The following is a 20,440-nucleotide window of genomic DNA, read 5'->3' as shown; positions in this document are numbered from 1 at the left end:
CTTTCTTACTGTAGAGTTAAGTGAAAATTTCAGCCTCCTACCACTTACTAAAAAAAATACACAACCAGTAACAAGTAAAAAAAAAAGGAAATTTGGCCAAAAGACTCAAAAACAAACAAGCAAACAAAAATGATGATATCACATCAGGCAAAATCGTTTAATCTCCAATGGGGTTAAAAAATCCATAAAGACACCAAAACACACGTGTCAGGGATATCCGAAAGAAGCTTTAAAATTATTATGGGATGGCCACAGGACCTAAAGCTTTGTAGCCATTTTGTTGCAAAAGTGTTAAATTAATATGCAGATTTTTACAATTTCTTGGAGTAATACTGTAGACATTAAAGTCTTTAGAGTTCTGCTCATCTTACTGTTAATGTGTTTTGTGCTCACAAATTACACTTCTGGGTTATAATTTGATAAATTCAAACATTTCAAACAATGAAAATGAAGGAAAACTTTCTCTCTGGCCTGTTTTTGTTCAAAAGCCGCATATTGCCATCAAATTTACCTCGTAAACATTGTGATTAATAGTGTTTGATCACAACACAAACGTGTGATTAATCTGACATAATTTTGAAACAATTGACAGCCTTAACTCAATGTAAATGTTCTAAGTGTACGGTTTGGTGTGTAAATTTCCTTTTGTGATTATTTGCAGAGAATAAGTGGTTGGCAAATACTGCAACAAAAAAAAAATTCGATAAATTGTGATACATTTTTCCCAGGTTTGCGATTAATTTGTTTTTTTAATCAATCCCAAATTTAAACTTTTTTTTTGTCAAAAATTGTTCAACTGCAATGCATTGTGGTCTATGTTTACTAATGTAGTGAGCATCGATACACACTGGTTTTTCGCAAAGACTTCTGGGAAGTTTTGGGGCTTTGGAGTCCAACAGGAACGGTGAGTCAAAGCAAAAATAAAGAGGCCTCTGAAGCATCTATAAACATTAGCTTCTGCTTTTGAAGCACATGTTGTGATGCTACATGAGACAAACAGACAGATGTAGCTGTAAGACTAAACCAGTGCTAATACTGTGTTAGCTGCTGGTTTTTAGAAAGACCGGTCAAGATAAACAAATGAAGGCAATCGGCATGACTTCCAAGCAGCTTTGTTACCTGGTTGAAATTGTCCAGAGCTTTGTGCAGGTTGGCGTTCATACCAGTAGGAGGTTCGTTGGTGACTTTGATGGAGTTCTCCAGGATACCGTGGGGGATGATGTGAGTCTCGGGTGTAGCAGAAGGCTCAGCACTAAAAAACACCCTGAAGTTCTCGTGGCTTTGCTCTGCATGCTGCTCCACGAGTTTTTCCAGAGTTTTGAGCCATCGAGCCACCAGATGGATGTTCTGAAGAAAGAACAAACATGAACAGAGTTAAAGAATGAGAAATGTTGCACATCTGAAACACACGTTAGGACGAGGAGGTCAGAAATGACATATTTAAAACGGTCAGTTAAACAGGAAGTTGCAAAAACATGAGCTCTGACAGGGACTGGTTACTTTTTCTTTTTTTCGTTTACAAGCCACTTCCAAACTATAATACACAACAGGTTACTTATTGTTTTTTTAAACGTAATCCCTTACTTTACAACACTACTGTACCAGAATTGGTTTACATGACTTTTACATTTTTCTCATTATAGTAGATGTGGAAGAACAGAAAATCCTAAGTGACAAATGTACCACACACTATTTTACATTTAAACAAGAGGTGATATGGTTTAATTTTGATTACTTATAATAATGTTTTTGCTTGGTAAAGTGGAAGCACTGAAATCAAAGATGGAGAACCAAACCTTGGTTTTTAGTCATTTTAGTCCATAAAACTTAGACTTATAACAACTACACAGATTTGTAAAAAAACGTATGAGGGTGTGAGAACCAAAAAGAAGTTTTCTTTGCACATTTCCACATTTACATTCTAGTTTTGTACATCTGACCTTTTTAACCTGCTAATTAGAGATAGCTGGGAAAAGGTTTGCTAAGCATCGGCTCACCTGAACACAGGATTAAGGAGAGGAGATCTTGAGCTACTTACTGTATTGTTCCTGACTGGTAGTTTTTGCCTTTTTGATACTATTTTGTTCCTAAGTCTTTTTTTGCGTCAACTTTTTCCAACCTTTGTTAATCAGGTTCATTAATCATGACAATCTAAGAGCCGCCGTAAAAATAAAAAATTATGAGAAAAACATTGTAAAATCATGAGAAAAGTCATATTTTTACAAGATTAAAGTCATACATTTATGAAGAAAGTCATAATTTTGCAACAAAGTTGTAATATTATGAAAAATAAAGATCAAACTGTATGAGATTTTGCAAGAATAAAGTCATAGTATGATAAGAAAATAGTTGTAATTTTATGAGAAAAAGCCATGCTTTGAAAAAAAGTTGGTTATCCAAACCTCCATCCATATTACGTGCCCACTAAATCCATCAACATCCATTTTAGATGATACTATAAGGCTTTAGTTTATCATAGGAATCCACAGTATCTCCCATGATGTATGGACCTAACCATACTACCCATGATGTAAATGGCTTGCTTGTTGGAAATGCCCTCCTTGTGGGTGGAGAATCCTCTAAAGAAGCCAGGTGACCTTCAGCTTCTATTCAATGTGGTCATAGTTACAATAAAACAATGTTGACTCACTAACACCTTAAGCTCTGCTGTTTGAGTGCTGTACCTGTAGGATGACCCAGTGGCCGTTCTTGGCTGCGACATCGAGGGCTTGCTCTGCTACAAGCTCCTGGCCTTGACCCAAAGACACGTTATGCAGGTTTCTGTTGTCTAATGTGTAGCCAAGCTTCTTTCCTGAAGGAAGAAAAAACACATTTTAACTCCAAAACAACACTCTACTTTTTACTTCACTCAATATAATCTAAATTCTGCCCTGTACATGTTACATGTCTTGGTTCAGAACATGTTTTCAGCAGGAAGATGAGATAAAGTGGACAGAAATATGTCTGTTTCTATAATAAAAACCAGAGTTAAACAATAAACCAAAAGATGATCAGAGCATGTCTTTCCAATGTTTCAACATTTCTCCATTTGGGAAGAATGGCTCTCACTGTGGTCGACTGTTGCACCAAAGTCCTGAAAATTACTGTTTCTTTTTTGTTGTTAAATTTTTGGAACTTGCATCATGATGTGTTTTTGTGCGAGATGTTTTAGTCCCCTCCCCTTTTGTTTTACAGCTTCTATATGATTTGCTGATTCAGCATGTCTGGCTGAGCTCCCACTTGGCTGCAGCAATTAAAATGAACCTCTACAGGCTTTGACAGTTTACTTTTTTAAATAAAAATGCAATAAACTAATAAAGAAACAAAGGCTATGAATCATTTTTGTTCCAGTTTTGTTCCTACAGTGCACAGGGACAACCAAATACAGACAGGAAGAGGTCCCCACCGTGTTCCTCCACAGCCTTCAACGGGTCGACTCCAGGAGAGAGGATGAAGAACATGGGTGTAGCTGAATCTGACTCTTCAAAGGAAGATGCAAAGTCCACTGATCTCCCCATTGTGTACTTGCTTCCCAATTTCTCCTCTACAAAGTTCCTGTGAGACAGAACATTATTATTGACAACTATTGATACAAATATGGTTCAAACCACTTTTTATCCAAACTTATCGTAATGTAGCATCTAAATGAAAGCAAAAACATAAGTAATAACTTTTTCAGAGCTGGAAATAAATGAAGTCAACATTTTTCCTGACCTATAGACCTTACATACTACGACAGATTATTAGGGCCACAACAAAATAAATGAGAATAAAGTAAAAACAAATTACAAGAATAAAGTGGAAAAGTTAACAGAAAGAAAGTAAACATTTTATGTACACCGTGGACAGTAAAGTTGCAGAGGTCTAAAATGTGCATTATGACATTGGATACTAATAATAAACTAAAGCCTTATGGCGTGAGTATAAATTGCTGCATTTAGTTAGCACACAATGTAGAGGAAGGCTAACACTGACAACTTCATTTTTGAAAAAGTGCTACTTTATTCTCATAAAATTACAACTTTTTTCTCATAATTTTAAAACTTCACTCATGTAAATTTTTTTTCATACTTTTAAAACTAATTTTTTACTTTTTCTCATCTTTTTTTCCATTTTCACCAAAGCTATCAATTCCAAAAGATGCTCTCCACAAAAACAATTATTTATTATGAGGAAACAAATTGTTTTTTGTACTTGAAGATAAGCAGAATGAAATATTCAAGCTTCAAAATGTGCTGTCCCATGTCCTAGATTTAGTGAATACAACCTCATTAATCCTGTTTAAACCATAATAGTACGATGAATTCTCTTCTTCCTCGTCTGAGAGGATAAAAAGTTTGAGCTCTTCAAACCTTTTTCTCCTTCACCAAACAAACCGTGGTATTTTAGCCCTCACCTGATGGCGTTTGTCATGCGGTCAGGTCTCAGGACCCTCATGATACACAGTCTCTGGAGCGAGGTTTTTTTCTTCCACTCTCCTGGAAGCTGCTCCCTCTCTGGACACTCAGACTCCACCATCCTCTTCCAGCGGTTGGGAGTGCTTTCAATGTCCTGGTCCAAATTCCTGAATTCTTCCATGGAGCTCAGTGACTGGTGGTTTAAAAAAATAAAGACACATTCAAATAATGCACACAAAGATCCCACAATGTGACGACTTTGAAGGATTTCTTTAGAACACGACAAAACCAACAACTATTGCAAGCTTAAGGAAAGATGAGACAAAACGGTGGAAGTTAACCTGCCCACGTGTTCATTGTTTTTGTCTTTTTTTGCTCAAACCTACCTTGATCCCTCCCCAGGCTTGGTTGGACAGATAATCCACTGGCGATGTTCCACCAGGTTGGATGGGGCACCTCAGGAGGAAGTCCAGCTCTACAGGGTTTATTTCATTATTCATCCGCAGAACCTGGAGGCCAGGAGGGACATGCTGAGAACTAACATCTTTCCTTGTGCTAACATTCACACAGACAAGCTTACTGATTTAACAGCAGATAAAAGCTTTTCTCCTTCCTACCTGGAAGACGAGCTGGGTGACGAACATGAGCTTGTCACACTCAAATAGGCCTCTGGTGGTGTACTGGAAGACTGAGAAGGTGATGCTGTCGGTTAAATTGGACACTCGCTGCTGCACTTCCTCCTCTGGCTCGGCCTTCTTCACCGCTCTCTGGAACACCACGCTGAAAGCCTGCAAACAGCAGGGAGCACACACACTGAGTCCTCCAGCTGAAAAAAGCATCCTGGCAGGTTGGCCAACTCGGATGGGATACCTTGAGAGAGAACTGGTACATGGGGTTGATTTTGTTGAGATCATTCATGATGAAGTACAATAGGGAGGCGCGGGCTGCTGCTGGTCTGTAGTACTCTCGGATCTCGTTGATTTTGGCCTCGGTCACTTTGGCCTCTTTTACCTGCAGTTGAGACAGTTCAAGCACAAGGATCATGCTCAGTCGAAAAGAGTGAATGCTGTGTATGCTGACGGTGAACAGAAATGTTAAAAGTTTCATATTTTTAGCAGCAGATCCAAGTCAGATCTTAAGCTTTAGCTACAGGTGGATATGGTGAGGTCGAACCTATACGAGGCACACAGGTACACCGCACAATAAAATGTCAAGGTCATAGACCATTTTGTGACCCCGAAGAGTGAACAGGTTGTAGCTACACTTAAGGATAAGTAAAGGTGAAGCAGAAGAAACCCCTGAATCCTGCGAACTGTACTGGAAGCCTGTTAGTGCTGCTCAAGTGATAAGCTCTTCCCATCAGCCCCAGCTGTCACTCCCAAGACCCTCATAGTCGTTTTCCATCTGCAATCACTCCCATTTAGTCTTGTAAGTCTTGTTCGTGCCACTCTACCTGCATCACTGAACTGATCTTCTGTTCCATCTGACCCTGCTTTGTCTTCCACTGATTGTTTGCCGCCTGCCCCGACCCTCACCTGGACCCTGGTCACTATGGTTGTTCTCTGAAGCCCTCATGTAAACATGATCAGTAATGATCCAGTATCTTATAAATAACTAATAATTATAATAATAATGCATTTTATTAGAAAGTGCATTTTAAAAAACTCAAGGACACCGTACAAAGTAAAAAAAAACACAATAACATTACTTTAGGAAACTATTAAAAACACAATACATAAATTGACAGATTACAGATAAAGGAAAGTGGTGAATTTGGGAATGCAGATTTAAACAGGTTTTGAGGCTGGATTTAACTAGAATGTAAATGCATTTATACCATGGTTCAGGTGAATACTCGATTCTGATTGGCTGCTGGGTGCGGATTAAAAGTGATAAACCACTGGGATAATACACACCTAATAAAGAAGTTCTGGTCACAAAGCCCAAATGTTCTGTATCACTGTGCAGGCTTATTTAAAATATACTTTTGTGTCATCATCTGGAGACCCCAACACCAGCACTCCGTTAAAGACGTGGTCACTCCTCTCTACAGCCCTTCATGGGCCAGACAACCGAAAAACTCTTGCAAAGTCAGAAATCCTAAGACTCATTGTTGTAATGAAAGTTTGATTGTCACAGTCATCATTATAAGGATTTGAAGTGACCAATGGGAAGACAATAACACATTTGTAGTGTTTCTGCAGCATGGAAACAGAAAAGAAACCTGATCTACATTGTTCAATAGCCCCAAAGCTAAAGTCATATGTCATTTAGATTAAATCTCTAGCCAAGTCTTTAGTTTAAGTCTTTATCTCCGATGTTGAACATAGCTCAGTGAAACATGAAGAATGCAGCTGTTCCAAATCCACAGGTGGAACCAAAATGTTCAGGTCTCACTGTGGGTTTTGTGTTTTTCTTTCTAACAGCAGATGTCTTTGACTCATGTCAAGATATTTGTAGTTTAGGCAGTCACTATGCCTGTTTCTTTGTAGAACCAAAGGGGTACAGAAAAGAGGGATTTTGAAGCAAAAAATACAAAATTAAACTGCACCAGACCTGCTTCTCGATATCTTCAGCCATGCTTTTGTTCCTTTCCAGACTCTCCACCAGCTCCGTGTCTCCCAGGAAGTTTCCGGAGGCAGATGACAGGCGTGACAACAGATCGTCCTCCAGAGTCTTCAGAGTGATCCGGAACTGGTTCTGCTGCTTGGTCAGGTCAGACTAAGACAAAGAAATACTTTGAGAAAACTCCTGAAAGGTCCAACAGCTCCTAAAAAATTACATAGTCCATGAATTTAGGAGTGGGCCTCATTACGGACCAGAGCACAAAAGCAGATGGTAAAAGCTGTGTGTTTGACTTCACTGGAAATTAAGTTTCTTTCTGTAAAGAGGTAAGAACCACACTAGCTTTAATATTGAATGTAAACTGGGATTCAGTTATATAAATATAGAAATGAAAGACAGAGAGGAACAACATTGGCAGAAGACCCCTGACATGGCTATGACTGGTTCTTCCAGCAGAACCTGCTCAGTGTGGAGAAAAAGTCAAGCAGCTGCACAAACAAATGTTGCTAAAAGTGATTGAAAACATTAATAACTATATTAAAGGGTAACAAAACCCTGAAACAACTTTTTTTGGCTGCTGACCTCTATAAATGGAGCGTTAAAGGGCTTGTCCTTTTGGTCATTGCCACATTTTTGATACATTAAAACAAAATTGTTTAATTCTTGAAAATATAGTTAAAACCGTCTGTGTGCTGCTCCCTTACAGGTTGAATCGTTGTATTACAGTTGAATTTTGTGATTGGTCAAACCATGTAAGTTTCAGAACTCTCACATCATGATCTGTAGCTCCAGTAATGATAACAGTCCAGCCCCAAGCCCCGCCCCTCTGACTGGATTTTCACATTTCGGCTGTGGGTGGAGTCAGCCTCCAACTTCCCCGTTTGGTGACCCTTTAAAATGCCACACAGAAAGAATAGTTTTCTCCAAGCTCTAACTCCCTCACCTTCTGTTTTTCCAGATCAGGTCTTTCCATACTGACAACTGCTGCCAGCAGCTGGTCCTCCAGACCATCTCTGGTCACCGTGAAATTGATCAGGGTGCACTGGGCCTGCAGCTCCGGCTGGTAATGCGGGTTGGCAAGCTTGGTGTGCAGAATGAGCCGAAAACTATGGTTGTACTCGCACTCCTTGTCTCCAATCTTTATGTATCTGAAACGTTGAACCAATGGGTTTTTAAAGTGGAGACTCTTGGTCCAGGATGAGAATCAGTGAAACAGTAAAACAGGTCAGAGTTTAGGGTTTACCTTCCTTTCTTGATAGTTTCTCGTCCCAGCAGGGGTCCCAGAACCGGATCTAATGTTTCACCCAAATTCTCAATCAGAACTATGTCACCTACTGCCAGCGCTCTCTCTATTACATCCAGGTACCTGTTGAGACAAAAAATAAGAGGTTTTCCAGTAAAAGTCTTGTACATAGCATCTTCTCAACAAAGCAGGGTTTTGGTCTCTTTCTTACCCCCGCTGTTCAGTGCGGATGACCCGCAGGTGTTCGCCGTATTTGTTTTTGACCCAGTTGATGCCCTGCAGCTGCGGGTCCACCATGAGGGGCCAGCGCTGGCAGGAAGTGAGAATGGTAGCATTTTCAGTAGACATCCTGTCAGCAGGAAGCCCCTCATTCTGCCACGTTGCAATGTCAGCATCATCAATCAACATGGTCAAAGGGTCCAGGTCTGGACTCACTGGAATGGGCACCTTAAAAGGGAAATAAATGTGGTTTTGATGTAAAAGAGTAAAAAAAACCTCATAGAAAGATGGCAGAGACTGATTTTAGCAGTAAAATGACCCTCAAAGCATTTAATTTATTTGGAAAAGCCTCTTACCTTCAGCTGACTGAGATAAGGCCTCCAGCAGCTTTCCATAAGATGGAACCTGAAGTGCTTTGTGAAGTATCCCGCATAGGAGACAAACGCAGTGATGAGGAGGACATCCCCACACATTGTACTTTCCTGGTTCTTCAAATTTTCAACGTCCTTCGTCCAGCGAACTTTTTCTGAAGCCAGCGCGTTCATCTGGAACACCAGAAACTCTGCTTGGTCAGAGATGCTTCTCTTATAACATCAGTGGATGTTACAAGAAACAAAAAATATTAAAGCAAAAACTGATTTGAAGAATTGCTGTCCTTTAATGTGACCTCGGGTCTAATCTAATCTTGTAAGCAAGTGGAGATATGTCTGATTAGTCCTTGTTTGGGAGACGCCCTGGTACAATAGGTGCTGTGAGTGACTGTATAAAGCTACGTACACACTAGGCATTTGATGCACGTTCAAGAGCGCGCTAAATGCAGGTTCTTGAACACATGTTTATTCCATGGTGTTCACACTGGACAAGCAGGGAGGGACTTCTTATTTTTCCTTTTCAACGTTTTTCTATGCGTTTTGTATGTAGAGCCCAAAAAGGTAGTAAAAACCTGCATGGCTACATGTGAATGTGAGAGTTTTGAACACTCAATCCTGAAGCATATATTTACGTGCGTTTTCTTATGCTTCTCACTGGAAGTGGTTGCCGAGGGCGATGTGAAGGTCACTTAACCACATAGGTGCAGTGTCCAGTGCTTCCATGAGGCATTCCCAGCTCAAATGCAGAGGTTGGATTAGGAAGGGTATCAACCATTAAAAAAAAAACTACCAAAACCCAAAACACATGTGATTTGCTGTTGCGACCCGTAAAGCTAATTTGACCAATCAGGGACTCGGATTTGTGCCCTGGGATGATGACGGCCTCCTTACCAAACGGTTGGCCTGTGAAATGGTTTGCTCCGTCTCTTCTGCTTCACGTTGGCACTGGAGCTTCTCTTCTGTCGCTTTTTCAAAATTGGATTGCAGCTTGGCGTAGTTTTCATCAAGGGTCTGGTCAACAAAAAAACAAAGAAACAAAAGACAATCTTTATTAAACTGATCATATGTCCCTAAATGTAAAAAACAAAGAGAAAAACATTCTGTTTTTAATCCTTAACCATCATTATCATATGTAATATGCATTTCTGAGACCACTATCTCATAAGCATGATCCATGCTTTCTATATGAACACTGTATATAACCCAGTCTGTTTTCTGCCCTGTACTTCATCATCATTCCACTAGGGACAGTAGTGCTCATTTCAAAATGGCTGCTTCCATGCAATCTCAAGAACAGTGATGGTGAGAAATATTTAGTTAATTTTTAAACCTAAGGGGTATTCTTTCTTTTGAATTACCATTTTGTACAATGAAAGAACATACAATTTGTTGATAATGAGCAGTAATTCTTTATAATCTAATTATACCATGTTAAAAATGCCTGGATCAAATTTGAGACAGTGGGTAAATAAGATGTTTTTTTTTTCCTGGACACTCAATATTTTAGAAATAGAATGGAACCTAATTGATCCCACAAACAGCAGATAGTTGAATAACAAATAACTCCTAAAACATTTTCACACCAACTTTGTGAGCAAAAACTTACCAAATCACCCAGTCATAATTGAGTCCATCTATATTTCAATAAAAAAACAAGTGTATTTTTTTGTGGATTTTATCAAAGGGATTCAAAAATATCTTAATTTCTGAAGAATTTGAATTTTCTGTCAATTCTTTGATGTGTTGAGCTTTACAGAGTTAAAAAAATTGTTTTGTAAACGTATTAAAACTGACACAACCTTAATTTCCCACAGTTTTGTTCGTGACACTTTTGGCTTGAGCTTTATTGTAAAGTTTCAAATAGACCCTTCACTCATCTGGAATATATTCTTTGAACTTGGCTATACTGCTGTAATGTTTATAAAGATATATCATGATACGACCAAATCCTTAATGCGTTTTGGGTTTGCCAGCAATGCTTACTTTGACTTTGCCTTGGATCCGTTTTAGGTTCTTCTCTGCCGCCTGCAGCTCGTCGTTGGCCTTTTTTAAGGCCTGCTTCTTGGGCTCCACCTCACAGTAAATCTTGTAGAAGTCCACAGTGTTCAAAACCCACAAGCACATACCCTCTGCAGCCGAGGACTTGGTAGCCACCTCAGCCGGACAAAAGCTTGGATCCTGGACACAGCACAAAAAAAAATCTCATATTTCACAGCAGTTCTTTCATTTACGAGTTTGTTTCATTTGCCACCATGATGATGAGTCGGAATTTTAATCTGCTAAAATGACAACCTGAGTGCATAACCTGCATAGAGGCGTGAGTTGCTAATGACTAACTGACACACTAACCTGCAAGTAGGGCTCAAGGGCTTTCAAGGATGTCTCTGGGATGTTCCTTCCATCAAAGGTTTTCAGAGAGCTGAGGAATTTGTCGACGTTGGCCATCATCACCTTTGCTTCCTTCCAGCTGAGGTCTTTTGGGACTTTTCCACTTGGCGCTTTCAGAATCATCACAGCTTCTAGGACTCTGGTCACGGCCTCCACGGGAGCTTTGAAGGACTTCAGTTCTGTCAAGTTTTTCTGAAGATATGAGAGGACAAACGTTCAGGTTTTTTTGCTTTATTTACTCGAGTATGAAGAATTGCACAACTTTGTGGTCTTGTAGAGAAAAGTATTTGAAATGAAAAAAGTTAAAGAAAAAAGAAGCTAAGCTAAGACATCTTGACAGAGTTCTAAGCTCTCCCCACAGACAGCTTAGAGGCCTGCAGGGGCCTGCAACCTAGAGCCATTTGCTTGAGTTTCTTACTGACCAAAACCCAGTAAGAGCCACAAAGTTCCACTTTAATGTTTAAAAAAACACACTTTATGATTCTGTGGCCATTAAATAATTTGTTTATCAAATGTAGCTTTTATACATTTAAAATAACGAAATGATAACTGTAAGACTTTTATATAAACTTAGCTCTAACTTAGTCCACATTTAACAGTTTATTTCAAAATAAAACACACTTGTCTGATTAGATCATCCTGCTGCAGCAGATTTACTTGAATAAAAATGCAGGACAGCAAAAAAATTGTATTTTCTATCAAGACTTTGGCCCACCAACATCTTTTTTTGCTTTTAATTATAAAATATGTTTATTGCTGGTGTTTTACTTAAAACAAATCTATAAATGTACATAGAGTTCTATCCTTAAATGATTTTGTCTCTGAGCATCAACTGCTGTGAAGCAAAATATACAAATATGGGCATTAAACTTATTCTCATAACAGCAGATTAAAGCTTTTACCATCATTTTGTTCAGTTATCTGACATATTAAAATTGCAAACATAAAAGATACAACTTGATTGACTAAACTAATCAAGTGAGAACATATTATTGATTCAATGTATGAGCACTTTTCATTGAAGCAAAAGAGCCACAACGGAGGGTTAAAAGAGCCTCATGTGGCCGTGCAGAGCGTCAAGTTTTAGACAAACAAGCCAAGGGGTAAAGCTCAGAGGAAGGTAAGTGAAAACACAGAGAATAAAAACCATAAGAGCTAACTTTGTTGAGCGTGTCGAGTGCTTTTAGAGCTGCTTCCAGTAAAGGTTGAGCGTTGTCTAAGTCCTTTTGGCAGTCTTTCTGCTTGGCACTGACAGTAACAGTGATGGCTGCCACCTTTTTTTCTTCTTCGTCTGCCAAAGCTCTCTCCTTGGAGACTTTTTCTTTTTCTACACCGAGCACCTGAAAATAAAAAAGGAATTCCAGCAGGATTGACATGTATGTGGTCAATATAGCATGAAAAACAAATGCTTGTGTAAAAAAAAAAAAAAAAATGTAAAAGACACCTATTGATGCAAATACATATTGCTCCACACTTACCTTAAGTTAGCATCTACTTGAAAGCAAAAACAAAAATTACCTTTTTTTAATAGTTCAACAGTTACAGTGTCAATTATTAAATGAAAGCATAAACATGCTCATAAACATTAAGTAAAAAGAAAGAAATCTGAGTGCTAATGCGAATGCTAACCCTCACAGCAGGTTTGATACTCATCTCTGAGAAAAGACCAGACTAGATCCAGTACTCCACAACCTTTTTTAGGATTAAATGTCAGACAATATTTTCATGGGCCGGCCTGTGAGGTTTAAGTGGACCTCTGATTTTATTTATTTATTTTTAGTTTCCCTCAACTTTTGAGGCCAAAGTTTATCTTCATCCTTATTAAGATATCTGAAGCTGGCTTTAACTATTTGTATACAATATTTCCTTAGGAACCTTTAAAAATGTGATAAAGATTTACCAATAACCTACAACTGTCAAAGTAAAAGCTTCATCCTTGTGCACCTTTTAAGGTGCAACAGATGAAAAAAAATGTCACAAAAAAGTTTTTTTTCTAACAATAATAAATAAGAATCTAGCATTTGCGCTACTTTTTTAGCAGCATCTTCGTAACAATATACAGCTGGTTGCTTAATGTTCTGCAGAACAGGCTTGGTGTGTGAGAAGGACAGTCGTAATAAATACATATTTGGAGTAAAGAGTCCTGCTGTTGCATGCAGATTTATTTTTTCTTTGAAGGCAAAGGCTCTTCCAATCTTTGAAACTTCTTCAGATCTTTTTGTTTTTGTTAACTTTGTTAGCTTGTGCCAGGAAGTGTTGGTGGATGACCCAATCTATAGGAGACCAGGTTTGGTGACAGAAACTGAACATTTAAAAAATTAACCAAAACATGACAAAAACCATGGAGAACCATAAAGGGTAGCATGGCAGAGCAAATGACCTGACAAGGATTACTGAAAACCAGACGCTTAAATATGCAGTTAGCAGAAATGAAGACAGTGTGGATCATAAACTTGAAACTATAATTAGTGAGGCACAATTTAAAACAGAACATGACCAAAAACATAATAACTGAGAAAACCCAAACCGAAGATCACAATCCTGACAGCTTCAGGGTTTGAATTTAGCGGTTGTTATCCCACTTTAGGAACGTATGTATTTCCGACACATGAACGAGCATCAGGAATGAGTCAGATGTGGAATCCCAAATTTCAAAAATAAAACTTCCTTTAGAATTAGATGATGAAGAAATAATGTATGTCGTGTTTTCTTTCTTTGTGGCCCGGTATCAGTCCACGGCCCAGAGGATTGGGAAACCCTGATGTAGCAGAAACTAAAAACTTTGAATGAAATGTTCTTTTTACCTTGATCAGTTTGTCAGCATCATCGTTCTTTTGCTGCAGCACCAGCTGCTGATCTGCCAGCTTGACCTTCAGATTGTCCACCTATTAGTTGATAATAGACAAAGCATAAATAAGTTTGGACAAGAAAAAAGGGAACCAAGAAAATAGCAGGGCGGTAATACATAAAAGCTTTTATATTCATGTAGTAAGATCAATGTATAGTCGCTGGTTGTTAATGAATTAATAAAATCAAAAGCGAAAATTTGGAAAATCGTGTTTTAACAGATTTTAAATCGTAAACGGGGAACTCCACATGCTAAACGCACGTTCTTGAACGCGCATCTAATACCTGGTATAATACAGTCACAGATGACCTGAAACATTTTGACTACCACGATGCTCTGCAGATCATGCATGTGGTTTTAATCATTACAGGAAGAAAATCTATGCTCAGCAAAACATTATCCAACATCAGGGGCTCACAAGGTTATGGTGCAAAACACCCACACATGTAGAAATTGAGCAAATTTGGATTTTAAACTTCAAATTTAGCCTTTTGATGCTTTGATGAGCTATAGAATTGTTTCCAGGACTAACAATGGTTTGAAATAACCTTCAAGCGGCTTCCGCATTACCTGAGAGGCGGCACTTTCAAACTTCTGCAGGCCATTCTCCAACCGATTTATTTTGCCGGTGAGCTCTTTGCTCCTGTGTCCCAGCAAACTGCGGAACAGAGTGATCTGCTCCAGAAAAGACTTGGGGGTGGCGTAGTTGAAGCGGCGCTCTTTGGTCAGGTACTCCTTGGATGCCTGATTCACACTTGTGTGGACGTACGCCATGAATTTACTCACAGACTCCTTCACTTCAGGCTGGGATCATTGAAAAGTGGTTATTTGACATGAAAAAGTAAAAAATGTACAGACTTAATTGAAGAGCCACAAACACACAGACTGTAAAATGTTGCGTTCGTGTCCTGCAGTAATGCATTAAAAAACCTCTGAGTCGTTGACATTCTAAGCTATAAATGGTAATTTGAATATGTAAAGTGTGTGCTAAAAACATTGAGCTGGACTGAGTGACCCTCTCCCTTTCCGTTTCAAATAGGAAGTACCCGCTAGCTTCCAGGGGGGTTGAAACATTTCATAGATTCTCCCAAGTGGTAGGGGTGTGGACTTCCAACAAACTCACTCCTGATTGGTGAGAGTGGTTGCCATAGAAATGTCGACTCAGACCAATCACTGCAACATGGCGACGTCCGTATCACCAAAAAGTGGTGACTGAATGGTTGGAACCAGAAGTAAATAATTTCCTATGGATGACGTCACACTCGCTCTGTCCAGTTCTCTTATACAGTCATTAGATAAAAGAAGAGCAGCTCTCACCTCGTTAACCTCCACCCCTTCCAGGAACTGGAGGCTCACAGACTCCAGCGCCTCCTGTGGCCACTCGTGGAACCAGATGATTGTTGTGCAGTTGATGACGGCAGGAAACTTCCTGCTGCAGAGCCTCAGTTTACTTCCCACTGGAGAGAAGCACAGAACCACCTGCAACACATGAGCAAACATCCACACAAAGATCAGAACAGAGGCTTCCTACTTTGCTACAGCTCTGTCACTGAACAGATAAAGAGAGCTGCCAGCACATGAATGGCTGTTTGAGCTGGAGGTAATGCTGAACAGATTTTCTCCATCCAGGAGAATGTTCTTTATGCTGCTGGCTGAAACAAGTGTCTTCAAAAAAGCTTGTTTTACATTATGAGATAAAGCATGACCTCACCTCTGTGAAACAGATAAATGCCGAGTCACTACATTTCTAAATGATAATGAAAGACAAAGAGGAGCATGCAGGTCTGTATTTTTTCTGATTGTTTCACCTTCAGCCGTCTCCGAACACGTGAAATGAAGAACTTCCAGCAGGTCTCTCTTGTAACTATCATTCCTGCGCTGTGGACAGCTGGCTTCATGCTCTCAATAATTTGGTCCACTTCATCATCTTGGAACAGGTCAGGAATCTCCCCTGGAATAAATACAAACTGTTGTATTACTGCAAGTGCATTGCTTTTGCAGCTATAGGTGTGTGTTCGTTTTAGCAGCATTCTGAAAAAAAGTGAAAGCTTCTTCTATATTTGGGGGATCTGAGCTGAAATAAAGCATTTAGACTCCTAAATCAGATCTGGTTTTCATATTTCAGAAGATAAACAAAAATGGAAATTGGTGCAACTTATTATGACATTGCAATAAAAAAAGTGGATTATTATTAGTTTCAGGACATTTGGATGAAATCTTTTGTCAGTTTGTGTGGTCTCCATTGTGTAGAATGAAGGTATGTTTTTCTTTTCCTGGCTTATCATGCATCTGATTGTCTGGTCCAAGCAGTGCACAATTTGGATGTCAGGAAAAAGCTGCTGATTGGTTGATTTATTAAGAAGAATTTGTACTTGTAGTTTGGGTTTTGTCATTGTAGATCAATGTGTCAATGCTCGTATGAGGGTGTGACATTTTACAGAGACAAAGCTTTTTTGTTTTGTTTTTTTACCATTTTTTCAACAGTTATGAAACAGTTTTGAATCTCTGCAAATTTCTTATTAAAGCTACAAAACTTTTTAATGGACAGACATTTTTTTTGACAATTTAAATTGTTTTTACAGACACACATTTTCTTTTCTACATATACAAAACAGTTTTACAGAAGCACAAAGCTGTTATTAAACTTTTTCACGGATGGACATTACCTTTGCAACAAGTCTAACTTCAAATGAAAAGTCTTAATTCACCCTTCAGATAAACAAGACACTAACTTGTAATTGTGTTATATTTACTATAGTGATAAATATAAATTCACTTTTGTTTTTTGGCATAAACAAACAAAGAAAAATAGCTTTCTTTCAAAATATGAAGTAATTTTTGACAGAGGTTCATATGAGTTCCTTTCAAAATAAAAGACATCCTGTGTCCTTTAGGCTCATCCTAATGCAGCAAAAGTCTTGGTAGGGGGTGTAATGTAAAAATGATCAAAAAAAGTGTATTTCATAGTTTGTGGTGCATTTCAATCTAACTAACTAAAATTAAATCAGTGTTAATTAAGTGACACTCACCGAATTTTTCAAACTATAAGGCGCACAAAAAATAATTTTATTGGTTCTAAAATAGAAAAATCTGTCTTATAATTCAGTGCACCTTTATTCTGATAGTGTTTATTGACCTCCAGTTTTTTCTGTGGTGCAGGGCGCACAGCAATCAGTTAAAATGTTTCAGTTTGACTTGTGTATTGTCCAACATTTTATTTTTCTTTAATCAAAGGGCCACAATGGAAAGAGCAGTTGGCTTCATACTCCTTAGCTACAATCTAACCCTTCAAACCAAACGTTTTATGTAAATATTTTTATTTAAAGACAAATTAAAGTAAGAATTTTTCAATCAATGCAAATTAAGAGTTAAGAAAAAAAGTTCCAACTAACAAGCCAAAACTCATTAAAATAAATAAAAATAAATAATAATAGTTTGTATTATCGCTTTAAAATATGAACAAAACTGTAAATATCTGTTTTTCACAGTAGTGATCTGTGACTGCAGTGAAACCACATCCTCTCCCTCAGCAGAGCCTGCACTTACCTGATGCTAAGAAGTCGTTGACCGGGACGAGAAACTTCTCGTCAATCATTTGGGCATCGGTCATGAGGAAGACGGTGCCGACGTCCTTCACACCAGCTTTGATGCAGAGAGACGCCAGGTCACTCTAGGTGATGGGAGAGGAGGAAGAGTGACAGCTGGTGAGACTAGACTACAAAATGAGCGGATAATGATAATGAGCGGATTCTCAACACCACACAAACTGGGCCTCATTCTGCTTGATCTATAAATCATTCAAACATTATCAGACTCTCAGAAGAGCATGGATGTGAAAGAGTAATTGTCTTCTTCACATGGATGCTTTCAGTGTGTAGCCTCAAACCTTCAGGTCAGATACTCCATATCCCTTTCTCAAAGTGATCTGAAAAACGTCCAAGTTGGCGATGAAGGCAGCCAGGCGGGTCAGACTCTGCTTGCCGCTTCCACCAACTCCAACCAGGAGAGCGTTACCCCGCGGAGCCTCCAGGATCCGGTTTATTGCACAGCTGCATGAGGGGATTGAGGAACGAGTTCATTCATCTCATGTTTGGTTTAAGCACTCAGTTATTCCAGTTAATTCCAGCGTGAGGCCTTTTGCTCTTTATTTTGCCACAAAAACACTGATTATGCTACCAACAGTTGGGGGTTGGGTTATTGTTGACATCAACTTTTATTTTATATTTTATTTTATTTTATAGAAATTCAACAACGCTTGGGCTTAATGAACTCACACGTGAGCCATGGCGTCCTCAAACAACACCAGGTTCATGGTGGCGTTGACCTGGTTGTGTCTGTCCATCGCTTCCAGCAGAGTTTTGTTGAGTCCAATCAAGGACTGGACAGCGCTGTACCTGGACTCCTCCAGCCCGCCAGCAAAATGGCAGTACAGGTTCAACTTCTGGGTCTGCTCCAGAACTTCGTCGCTGTCCTTGGTCGGACACAAACAGAGCATGGTGAGCAGAGAAGACGATGTATCTTATTGTGTAGCATAACAACTAAGCTTCAACACTTGGGACATGAACTCATCCCAAAATTTATTGTGACAGCAAGGGTTGCAATAATAAAAGTTCCCAAGTCATTAGTTTTTAAGTCAGTTTTCGGGCCCTTCGAACAAAACATGCAGTCATTGAATGGGTGCTGAAACTAAACCAGTTGAACTTTGACCAATTAAGGACTCAAATTTGGTAGTGACGAATGGGTCACGTCCTTTTTCATTCATGGAAGGACTAACCGTTTGAAAATTGATCATGGAGGAGATCTAATAATTGCAGTTTGTAGCCAACTGGAATTATTTGACACCAAGTCTTTCATATATCGGAATAGAGCTGTGGCAGAAAAAGCCTGTAACAAGATTTCCATGATTTGTACCGCTTCGATATTTCACACCAAGCCTCCTCCAACTGAGTACATGAGCTAGTATCAATCAGGTAGTAACAGTCCAGTGTGAACGCCATTTACTAAAAGTACATTAGAGACTGCTCGTTAAGCGTGTTCTTAAACAAGCATCCCATGCTTGGTGTGCATGTAGTATTATATAGTAAGATCAGAGAGAGATAAAGGGTTTCAAAGTCATATCGTCATAGCTCCATATTGTAAAGAGAATGGGATTGTCCTTCCTCTTGTATGAACTGTGGGAAAGTGGAACTTCCTTGTTCTACATTGTGAGACCCCCCACATGGTGAGTATTAGAAAACTCTCACCTTGTAGAACTTTTTCACTATCTCAGCCTGCAGCTTGTCAAAAGTCTGGATGTCTGGCTCATCCAGCAGCTTGTCTCTGTAGACCCGGCAGGTCTCATGCAGGTACACTTTCAGCAGGTCTTCAGGGGTCTTCAGACACTCACTGGTGCAGAAGAGAATACCCTGGATGGAAGGAGTGGAAATCAACACAAAAACTTTTTAAGATTATCTTAGGAGGAAAAAAATCTTGTCCAGTGCATCATTTTATTATAAACGTCCCAGGATAAATACGTGAACATTATGGTTGATAAATCATGGCTGCTTGTGAAATATGAGTTTGACCACTAAAGAATAAAAAGTGCAACAATAGTTTCTGACTGCTCTTCAGAACATATCTGTCATCTGTACGTGTGATCCGTGTCTCACCTGGAAGATGTTGGAGATGTCACGCAGGTTGAAGATATAGTGGAACTTGACTGCTGAGAGCAGGAAGGTGATGAAGATGCCCTGGTGCATAGCCAGTGCAAGGCTGACTAGGGTGGAGCAGCTTTTTTGCACGGCGGCGCTAAATTCCCCCGCTTGCAGGTGCTGAGAGAGGATGGAGCTGTAGATGGTGGTGAGGGCGTCATTTCCCGGAAACGGTAGAGCAAAGACGGAGAAGTGTCTCTGTGTAGGGCGACAGAAGATGAAGATGATGGAAGTAAACATGTTTTCAAGGTATAACTGAGGCATTCATCTTTAGGAGGTCGGCTGAAGTTTAAATAGCAGAGACTGTAAGTGAGGCTTATGCACCTGCAGCCGTGGATCAATGGTGAAGCTGCCGGCGGTGGGGTTCATGCAGGTGATGTACTGTACATTGTGAATGTCTTTCAGTAGCAGTTTACTTCGATCGTACCTGGAAAAAAAGACATATTTACAGTGTTTATATTTCTCGTCTCACACACGGACTCTTTCACTTCAGACCTGAGCAGTGACACACAAGACTTGAGTAGTGACTCAAGAGACCTGAGCAGTGACACACAAGACTTGAGTAGTGACTCAAGAGACCTGAGCAGTGACACACAAGACTTGAGTAGTGACTCAAGAGAGCTGAGCCGGGAGCCACAAGACCCCAATCAGCTGAGCCACCAGAAGTAAGTCAGAGCTGTTTGCTGCGCCAGCCTCTACTGGAGCCACAAGCAGATAAG

The 20,440-nt window shown here is 39.4% G+C and overlaps 1 protein-coding gene and 1 long non-coding RNA gene across 2 annotated transcripts in view; one reads left to right on the top strand and one right to left on the bottom strand.

The window, feature by feature from the left end:
- Positions 1-20,440, bottom strand: part of LOC112148052 (dynein heavy chain 9, axonemal) — a 64,182-nt gene that overhangs the window by 3,769 nt on the left and 39,973 nt on the right. The window contains exons 46-71 of the mRNA XM_024274839.2: positions 20,046-20,148; positions 19,680-19,919; positions 19,275-19,436; positions 18,306-18,502; positions 17,918-18,080; positions 17,578-17,701; positions 15,840-15,982; positions 15,349-15,510; positions 14,602-14,835; positions 13,988-14,068; positions 12,344-12,523; positions 11,145-11,375; positions 10,779-10,973; positions 9,687-9,806; positions 8,781-8,969; positions 8,417-8,652; positions 8,206-8,328; positions 7,906-8,110; positions 6,954-7,118; positions 5,268-5,408; positions 5,015-5,185; positions 4,784-4,906; positions 4,397-4,590; positions 3,407-3,555; positions 2,685-2,812; positions 1,120-1,347 (exon numbers count right to left, since the gene is read on the bottom strand). Coding sequence (XP_024130607.1) covers positions 1,120-1,347; positions 2,685-2,812; positions 3,407-3,555; positions 4,397-4,590; positions 4,784-4,906; positions 5,015-5,185; positions 5,268-5,408; positions 6,954-7,118; positions 7,906-8,110; positions 8,206-8,328; positions 8,417-8,652; positions 8,781-8,969; positions 9,687-9,806; positions 10,779-10,973; positions 11,145-11,375; positions 12,344-12,523; positions 13,988-14,068; positions 14,602-14,835; positions 15,349-15,510; positions 15,840-15,982; positions 17,578-17,701; positions 17,918-18,080; positions 18,306-18,502; positions 19,275-19,436; positions 19,680-19,919; positions 20,046-20,148 — 4,387 coding nt within the window. The remainder of the gene's footprint in view (positions 1-1,119; positions 1,348-2,684; positions 2,813-3,406; positions 3,556-4,396; positions 4,591-4,783; positions 4,907-5,014; positions 5,186-5,267; positions 5,409-6,953; positions 7,119-7,905; positions 8,111-8,205; positions 8,329-8,416; positions 8,653-8,780; positions 8,970-9,686; positions 9,807-10,778; positions 10,974-11,144; positions 11,376-12,343; positions 12,524-13,987; positions 14,069-14,601; positions 14,836-15,348; positions 15,511-15,839; positions 15,983-17,577; positions 17,702-17,917; positions 18,081-18,305; positions 18,503-19,274; positions 19,437-19,679; positions 19,920-20,045; positions 20,149-20,440) is intronic.
- On the top strand, positions 17,618-20,092 carry LOC118599181. The gene is made up of 3 exons (XR_004948477.1): positions 17,618-17,735; positions 18,273-18,527; positions 19,996-20,092. It is a non-coding gene; the product is annotated as an uncharacterized LOC118599181 (long non-coding RNA).

Source organism: Oryzias melastigma, linkage group LG9 (assembly GCF_002922805.2).
Source record: "Oryzias melastigma strain HK-1 linkage group LG9, ASM292280v2, whole genome shotgun sequence".
Taxonomy (NCBI): domain Eukaryota; kingdom Metazoa; phylum Chordata; class Actinopteri; order Beloniformes; family Adrianichthyidae; genus Oryzias; species Oryzias melastigma.
Note: the sequence above shows the minus strand (reverse complement) of the source record. Positions and strands in the feature narration are given on the sequence as shown.